This window comes from Nematolebias whitei, chromosome 12, assembly GCF_014905685.2.
Source record: "Nematolebias whitei isolate Nwh7 chromosome 12, NemWhi1, whole genome shotgun sequence".
Classification (NCBI taxonomy): domain Eukaryota; kingdom Metazoa; phylum Chordata; class Actinopteri; order Cyprinodontiformes; family Rivulidae; genus Nematolebias; species Nematolebias whitei.
In genome coordinates, this window is record NC_056509.1 from 42,067,338 (window position 1) to 42,076,526 (window position 9,189).

The 9,189-nt window shown below is 40.4% G+C and overlaps 1 protein-coding gene across 1 annotated transcript; it reads right to left on the minus strand.

Moving 5' to 3' along the window:
• Positions 1-4: 4 nt before the first annotated feature.
• On the minus strand, positions 5-3,376 carry actc1a (actin alpha cardiac muscle 1a). Its single transcript, XM_037685925.1, has 8 exons — positions 3,340-3,376; positions 2,001-2,148; positions 1,765-1,893; positions 1,467-1,662; positions 1,230-1,391; positions 755-946; positions 471-652; positions 5-380 (listed from the first exon to the last, which is right to left on the minus strand). The coding sequence occupies exons 2-8, from the start codon at positions 2,127-2,129 to the stop codon at positions 237-239; spliced, it is 1,134 nt and encodes a 377-aa protein (XP_037541853.1). The 5' UTR covers positions 2,130-2,148; positions 3,340-3,376; the 3' UTR covers positions 5-236.
• Positions 3,377-9,189: the final 5,813 nt, after the last annotated feature.

Below are 9,189 nucleotides of genomic sequence, written 5' to 3' on the forward strand. Positions count from 1 at the left end.
GCAAATGCTGCTGACGCCAATGGCCACCACGTTGTTCAGATCAGACTCATCTTACAAGTGAATTAAAAATTGCTCCCCACTCACATATTGAGATAAACTCCAATGCTCCGGATTACTTAAAAAAAAAAAAACTATTTTTTTATTACAACAGTACATGTATATACATAAAAAACAGTAGAAATAAAGATATGGAACGAAAGCTAGTTTTTGTTGGTGTTTTGGTACGGACTGGAAATTTAGAAGCACTTCCTGTGGACAATGGAGGGGCCAGCCTCATCATACTCCTGCTTGCTGATCCACATCTGCTGGAAGGTGGACAGAGAGGCCAGGATGGAGCCACCGATCCAAACGGAGTATTTCCTCTCAGGAGGAGCGATGATCTGTAGGGAAAGAAGAAAAACGCCAGAGTTGGTATCGCTTTCAAACGCAGGGAACCGTGTAGATGAAGACATTTCCTAAGTCATGCCCACCTTGATCTTCATGGTGCTTGGGGCCAGAGCAGTGATCTCTTTCTGCATGCGGTCAGCAATACCAGGGTACATGGTGGTGCCGCCTGATAGCACGTTGTTGGCGTATAAGTCCTTACGAATGTCAATGTCGCATTTCATGATGCTGTTGTAGGCAGTTTCATGGATGCCGGCGGACTCCATACCTGAGAAAATAAACGCGAAAAGTTACGATTGCGGAGCTGACAGCAACAGTAGTCACATCTCCACAGTCTACTCAGCACGTGGCGTTTGCATCATCTTCTCACCGATGAAGGAAGGCTGGAACAGCGTCTCTGGGCAGCGGAAACGCTCGTTGCCGATGGTGATGACCTGACCGTCGGGCAGCTCGTAGCTCTTCTCCAGGGAGGAAGAGGAGGCAGCTGTGGCCATTTCATTCTCAAAGTCCAACGCTACGTAGCACAGCTTCTCTTTGATGTCTCGTACAATCTCACGCTCAGCTGACGAAGAAGAAAAAAATCAGTCCAGTCAAAAAATGAACAGTAAGTCTCAGTACTGACACCAAACTAGGCAAATGAGTGGTTTAATTTAAAAGAAGTTATGTCAAATGTAAGTTTATTCGTATAAAACTACTTAAAGGAAAGCTATGGTCTATTAATTGTCTTCTAAATTAGTGGTGTCCAGCTGCCCTAACAGCGTTCAATGACTTATTGTTAAATCTTTCTCACACAATGGAGTTACAGATGTTTTGTAAGAAGTTGGTTGATTGTCACATCATCTTACCCGTGGTGACGAATGAGTAGCCACGCTCAGTCAGGATTTTCATCAGGTAGTCGGTCAGGTCACGACCAGCCAGATCCAGACGCATGATGGCGTGGGGCAGAGCGTAACCCTCATAGATGGGTACGTTGTGGGTCACGCCATCTCCAGAGTCCAGCACAATACCTGTCCAGAGAAAGCAGGTGTTTAAAAATAAATACATAATTTCAAGTGTGCTTATCTTGCTAATTCCTGACTCACCAGTGGTGCGACCAGATGCATAGAGGGACAGCACGGCCTGGATGGCCACATACATGGCAGGGACATTGAAGGTCTCAAACATGATCTGGGTCATCTTCTCTCTGTTAGCTTTAGGGTTAAGGGGGGCTTCAGTAAGCAGGGTGGGATGCTCCTCTGGGGCCACACGGAGCTCATTGTAGAAGGTGTGGTGCCAGATCTATGAAATAAGTGAGGAAATCATTAATTTTCTCCAATGTAGGACATTACAACTTTTGTCTCTCCTGACTTAATATTTCTTGTTGATATCTTGATTTCTTACCTTCTCCATGTCATCCCAGTTAGTAATGATGCCATGCTCGATTGGGTACTTCAGAGTCAAGATACCTCTTTTGCTCTGGGCCTCATCTCCCACGTAGCTGTCCTTCTGACCCATGCCTACCATTACACCCTGTTAATGAAAAAAAACACATCTCATCTCAAAATAAACACAGCCATGGGGTACGCCTTCATAAACTGAGTCTTAGAAAGAACTCGGGATAGTTCTAGTTGTCTAACCTGGTGACGGGGGCGTCCAACGATAGACGGAAAGACGGCGCGGGGAGCGTCATCACCAGCAAACCCAGCCTTGACCAGGCCAGAGCCGTTGTCGCACACCAAGGCGGTGGTCTCATCGTCGTCACACATGTTTAATGTTTCGTGCAGGCTTTAGAAGACAAAACACACAAAAAGCGTTAATTTGTGATATTAATGCAACATTAATTGAAAAGTTCTTGTCAGTTAACTAAAAACGAGTGAATCTGTAAAACTACTCTGTTCTATGTTCAGTATGAGGAACCACTGAGTGCGCTAATCTGTCTGAGTCATGCAGCTGCCTACAGAGATAAACCTGGACCCCTTTAAACGCAGTCACTGGTCTATTTTAAACCTCCGAACCCCTCAACTCTTTTCTGTATCTTATTGTTAAGCTGGAGCCAGTTAACAGCTGAGGCGATGTGTGTTTTGACAAGTGGCGCAGGAGGCCTGGGTCTCCTCTCAGCTGTCACTCCATGATCAACTGTTGACCATGTGCTCGGATCTTCTCAGGACTTTTTCATCACAACTGCCAGCTTCATTTTCAGGATTCACTTTATTGGCTGAATTAGAGATGCTTCAAATTAATAAGACTTAACACGGTGGTGTATTTCTAACTAATTCTTGTCTGACTCATCTTTCAGTTTTTCTCTTTTTCATTTTAATGCATTTAGTTGCAGATTTGAGTAAATAACAGAAAATCACATTTGACTGTATAGACATGTCCAATTACCTGGTAATAAAAGAACATGTCATTTACAATTGCTACACATATTTAGGGTTTACAGTTGTGTACAACTCTATTTTTTAAATACCAGTAAATACCACCGTAAAAAATACTTTCAGATTGTTATATATATATATTTTTTGTTAATCTTTTATTGAACCAAGAAAGCCTTGACAATTAAATATATATATATATATATATATATATATATATTTTATCCCAACAAATTAGAATTTTATTAAAGTGAGTTTAAGCAATACAGAATGGCTTAAATTCAATTTTACACATCACATTACAATCAAAACCACCAAAGCAATTATGATTTGTTTTGTTTTCTAGTGTTAAATGAACTTCTTGTGCTTCTGTAAGCTGATTATGGCAAAGCATCCAATATCTGGCATCCTCAAATTAAACAATGTAACAGTTTTTTGCATCCTACTCTACTCTCATCCTTTAGCCTCACACAAGAATAAGAAAAAAATCCTGTAAATGCTGCTCCACATCCATATACTTATGTTCCCCGACAGCAGTTGCATCTTTTCATCTTGTCCAACCCTTAAAAAAAAAAAAATGAAGTAAGACATTAAAGGCACTCACCAAGCTGTAACCACAAGACTGGAGTTTCTACTGGGACACGGTGGGCCAGCAGGGTGTGATGGGCTCCTTAAATATGTTTCAGCATGCTAGGTCTGGGAGGTTGGAGTGAGAGGGGGCAGTGAGGGCTTGGTGGGTGGGGTTAGGACCTCATACAAGTCCAAATTAAGAGTTGCTCAGCAAAATGACAACGTAAAGTAGATCCTGTGTCAGGGATGCCTCCAAATGGGAGAGACATTGACTTGGCAATTTAAAAGCCACAGACAGATGGACAGTAAACACCAAGAAAAGGAGGTTTTATTATAAAGGGGCAATTAATTAATTTGTTAAATCCGACCATGTCTTGTTCTCGTTTAAGATTTTTATGTACATTTTTATAGAAGAATATAGTGTGTGAAGGTGTGACAGTGATTTGAACACTTCAAAGCCTCATTATTATCACTCTGATTCATACATAGCAGAATCTCCCAGTCATATTCAGTAGAGTTACCCCCCCCCCCCCCGGGCTAGGTCCTTGCAAATGAGTTAATATGACTAAGCTTAAACTGGACATTGCAGAAGGGGGTGGTAATGTGAGATCTGGTTCAAGTAAGAAGTCGTCCAAAGGGAAGCTGCCGGAGACAGTTTGCTTGTGTTGTGGTATGTATGTTGGGTGGTGGAAAGGAGTATGGGGGGGGGTTAAACCATGCCTGACAGCTGACACGCAGTATTAGGGAGACCTCCAGCAGCCGGCGTGTGTGGGGAGCGATGGCTGACGGTTCTCAGCTCTCATTGGATCCTGCGTTTCCTTTTAGGGAAATAAAGTGTGATGGGTGCCAGAGGCTGCACGCCGCCACACACCGAACGTAGAGATGACAGCTCAGGATCCTCGTTCGTCACCGTGCACGGCCTGCACACCGCCTGCATCCCCACACTGCAGCCCTATGAGGCCGCAGTTAGGATAGTAGGAATGTAAACACCCCTTTCCTCCTCTGTTAGCGCCCTGAAGTATTCCATTTGTAGTCATGCGCTGCAACATCTTGACGTAACAAATGGACCTTTAAATTATGTCTCTTGGCTTCTTCAACTAAAGTGACACAGTTCCGGGGAATTTTCTAAAAAATCTGTAAACTTTTTTTTCAAATTAACTTCTCAAGCCTGTTTTTGTAAAGTTCATCAGGAACAATTTTAAAATTAAAAGCCTAGCATTCCTTGGAAGGATAAGTTGCCTGATGACTTTCTTGACAGTTTTAGACTAAGGTCATCTCATGTTGGGAAGCGACTTGTAGTTTGTTAAAACCTTGAAAATTACATCAAGCTCAATCTCATATGACATCACAAACTCAGGAACAATTTGTTAGTGCTTGGAACATCTGTGGTGAGTGACTCTCTTAGTACCACACCAAATGTTAGCTTTGATAGAGTTAGAGTTCTTTATTTGTCATGTGCGAAATTGTGTACACAAAGTTACATCCAACAATAAAATGTAAAAGAAAAACATTAATAAGATCCAAGATATGAACTAAGAAAAACGTTAGCTAAAATTATGCTAAGCACTAATAGCATAAAAACAATACGCCGAACAAATAAATACAGCAACATGAAATAAATCAGCAGCATGATGGGATTTTTTCACAGTGATTATTCTGGTTAGAGATTCATGAGTCTAACAGCCTCAGGGTAGAAGCTGTTCCTCAGTCTAGTGGTTCTACACTTAATGCTCCTCAAGCTCCTGCCTGAGGGGAGTGGGGCAAAAAGTGTGTGCTGGGTGAGTGGGGTCCTTCATGATGCGGGTGGCCCTCTTCCTGCATCTGCATTTTATATATTTAAATTGACATTGACGTAGCCATTTTTGGTGTTTCATAACGACGTTTTGCTGTGACGATCATCTTGAAAGACACTGATTCCAAACGCTAATTGGTTATAGATGTGCATGTAATAATAAAATATTTCCACTGGTATTATTTTAACACTACAGATAAAACAAACACAGACATGGGCAAAAGCAACTGTTAACCTCTTAAGCCTTTTGTTTTTCTTTTTAAAATGGTGTTTACTATATATAGTGTCAAATATACCCTCAAGAGTTTAGCTCTGAAAGGCAAAACAGGAAGGATAAACTCATATTGGTGCTGGATGTACCACATACAGATTGTATGCAGTCACATCCAAAGTCTCTGAGCTATAGCACAGTTTCTATATTTAAAGTTTTACAGCAGCAGCAGAGATAGTGTGAGAGCACTCATTGTCTTTTGCCCTGAGATGGTCTGCAACAGCAGCATTTAAACTCCAATTCTTGAGAAAATGAGCCCAGATTTTGAGCTAAAGCTAAATTTCTGACATCACATTAGTTTCTGGGTGAAATCTGTGCTGTGTTTTGTCAACAGCGCCCTTCAAGTCAAAGAATTTGTCAGAATCCTTTCTTTGTCACAAGGTCTTTATCAGGATAAAGCCATTTGCTCCTTAATGGGTCATGGTTTTGAGGGCCATTCATCCTTATAAGGTAACGTAGGAAGTCTTTCTGTCTTGACAGCTGCCTCCTCTGCATCCCCCCGCCACCCTCCAATTCCAGCCCACACGTAAACACACTTTGGCAGCTGTTAGCATCAACTGCTTCGCAACACAGGCAGGAGTTATTTCACCGACTGACCACTTTCGATACAATTGTTGCAGGAGAAAAGATTGTAAAGCCATGTTTTCTACAAAGCTGTCTCAAAAAAGTTTGATTTTCAAAAGTTTGTTTCACTCGAATCCTCATAGAAATTTCAATCATAGAGCTCTTAGTAGTTTTTTTTTTTTTTTTTTACCATAATTGTCATAATACATTCTTATAAGGTCAAAAGGGCAATAAACTTTGAAAATAACATGCACTCCATTTGTACTTAGAAGTTGGAAAAATCAACTACAACATCCCCTAAAAATGGAATTCCAACTTGGAAAGGCCAAATTAATATTCCTAATTTTCCTCAAAAACAAATATGGCTGCCTTCTAGATAAGTGGTGACAGCTTCTATTATGAACTAATTTTTTGCACTTCTGGCAACTCCTATCTGATTAACCAATTCTGCGTAATCTCTTGGTGAACATGCTGCTACAGTGTCTGAACGCATCAAATGCAAACGCACTCATTAACTGATTGTTAATAGTAAATATACTGGTTGATGCGCAAAAGAGTAGAAAATCATATTGATTTTCCAAACTGCTAGATAACAATCAGAGCCTCTACTTTCTCAGCCGGCTGAGACGATCTGGTCTGGGCAGCTCAGTCCTCACCTCCTTCTACAGGTGTGCAGTGGAGAGCATCCTGTGCTCCAGCATCATTGTGCGGCATGGAGGCTGCACAACTGCAGAAAGAAAAGCTCTGCAGAGAGTGGTGAAAGCTGCACAGAAGTCTGTTGGAGTCAGCCTCCCCACCATCACAGACATCTACACCTCTAGATGCAGGAAGAGGGCCACCTGCATCATGAAGGACCCCACTCACCCAGCACACACACTTTTTGCCCCACTCCCCTCAAGCAGAAGGATGAGGAGCAATAAGTGTAGAACCACTAGACTGAGGAACAGCTTATACCCTGAGGCTGTTAGACTCATGAATCCCTAGTCAGAATTATCTCTGTGAAAAAAAAATCACTGTAACGTCACTTTATTATTGATATGTGCAGCTGACTATCCATGATGCTGATCTCATGCTGCTGATTTATTTCATGTTGCTGTGCTCATCTGTCCTCATCTGCTCACACAGACTCATTTTCGCGCTGCTGTTGGTTGGCGCATCGTTTTGTACTATTAGTGCTTAGTATATTTAACATATTTCTTAGTTCATATCTAAGATCTTACTACTGTTTTTCTTTACAATTTGTATTTTTGTTGGATGTAACTGTGTACACACTTTCGTTCCACCCCATGTAACACATGTGGTGAGAATGACAATAAAGACACCTTGACCATGACAATTAAATTGGTGCGACGTCATTCCCAGATCCAAACTCCAACTTCTGAAGTACATTGACTGCAGCCATACCATTAGAAGTTATCTGTATTATAGGCACCTGCTCCCCATAACATAAAAAAGGAAAAGGCTGGCAAAGAAAACTGATGATTGGTTAGGATAACATACAAAGTATCTAAATTGCTGAGTATGCATTGCCCTCTTAAAACAACAACAACAAAAAATGTAGATACATTGAAAGCTGTACAGTTTATTATGTTTAGAGTTCAATAATAAATGAGAATTAGGTCATTTTAAATTTCCAATTAACTTATCCTGCAAGACTGGAAGAGAGGAAACCAGAGTTACTGGAGAAAAACCATAACAACACTCTTGTATCTAAAGAAGAACGTGTTTTTTTAACTATACGTGGCAAAAACTGACCAGTCAGTCCATCTGCTCACTGCTTTTCAAATGTACGAGCGGCATGTTTTGGTGAGTGCTGAGACTAGTATAGAGCAGTCGTCACCAAACACCTTCAGCCTGTTCACAGACGTAGTCAGCTCTATAAATATACGTAGTGTTTTAAAGTTTCCATGTCATCACTTCATTGTCCTGCACCATGAAAAGATCTATTTAATTCAGTTCAGTTTATTTATATATGCCAAGTCACTACAGAAGTTGTCTCAGGGCACTGAACAAAAACAATTATATATAAAAATAACAAGTTAACAGAAACATTCATATATAAAACAATAATTTAACAATTATTTTTCTGAGGAGCAAACTGCTTTGAATTTAACTCCATCGCAAAACTCTCTGCTCTTGAAGGCGACAGTGGAAAGGAAAACCTCCCTCGTGAGGAAGAAACATTGAGCAGAACGAGGCTCAAAACAAGCGGCCATCTGCTTCGACCGGCTGGGTTTGGTAGGAACAGATACACAATGGCAGGTCAAGAATCACATGTTAAGATAGAGATATCAAATGAAAACTATTCAATTTTAACAATTAATTTAAGGAAATGAGGTCAGTTTGTCCTCTAGTCTAAGCTTAAGGCAGCATAATAAGCCTACCCTAACTATAGGATTTATCAAAAAGGAAAGTCTTCAGCCCAGTCTTAAAACTGGACAATGTGTCAGCCTCACGGACAGAAACTGGAAGTTGGTTCCACAAGAGAGGAGCCTGATAACTGAAAGATCTTCCTTTCATTCTGCTTTTGGAAACTCTAGGAACCACAATAAACCAGCAGTCTGTTAGTGAAGTTCTCTGTTAGGAAAATATGGAACAATAAGATCTTGAATAAAAAGATGGAGCTAGGTTGTTGAGAGCTTTGTAGGTTAGAAGTAAGATTTTGAATTCAATTGTGGATTTGACAGGAAGCCAATGGAGAGAAGCTAAAACTGGAGAGATATGATCTCTCCCACTAACTCCAGTTAAGACTCTGGGAGCAGCATTTTGGATCAACTGAAGATGTTTTAAATAATTATTTGGACACCCAGATAATAAACCATTGCAATAGTCCAGTCTAGACGTGACAAATACATGAACCAGTTTTCCCTGCATCATTTTTAGATAAGATGTTTTTAATTTTAGCGATATTATCTATGGATGTAGTATTACTATCTATGGACCTAAAGGTGTGTCTGGTTTGTGCAAATAAAGAAGCAAGAGTGGGACATTAAACTGTGTAGAGAATACAAAACTGCCATTCCCTGGAGAATGATGTTGTGGCATCACAGAAGCTAGCAGAAGTTGCACTACCTTCACAGAAAAAAAAAAACATAAAAAACAGACAAATTCATATAAAAAATAAATCAGTCTATTGCTTTTTGTTTAAGCTATAGATTGGAATGTCAATTTTTACTATGAATGTTAAGAATAAAGTTGTGCTTAATTCAATCTGAAATAAGTTACATTTGGTTTTGTACTAGAATGTTAAATTTTAT

Coding starts and splice junctions, on each gene's coding strand:
- actc1a (XM_037685925.1), bottom strand. CDS start 2,129: ATGTGTGACGACGATGAGACCACCGCCTTGGTGTGCGACAACGGCTCT. Junction 1,894..2,000: donor TTGGACGCCCCCGTCACCAG/GTTAGACAACTA, acceptor TTTCATTAACAG/GGTGTAATGGTAGGCATGGG. Junction 1,392..1,466: donor TGCATCTGGTCGCACCACTG/GTGAGTCAGGAA, acceptor TTCTCTGGACAG/GTATTGTGCTGGACTCTGGA.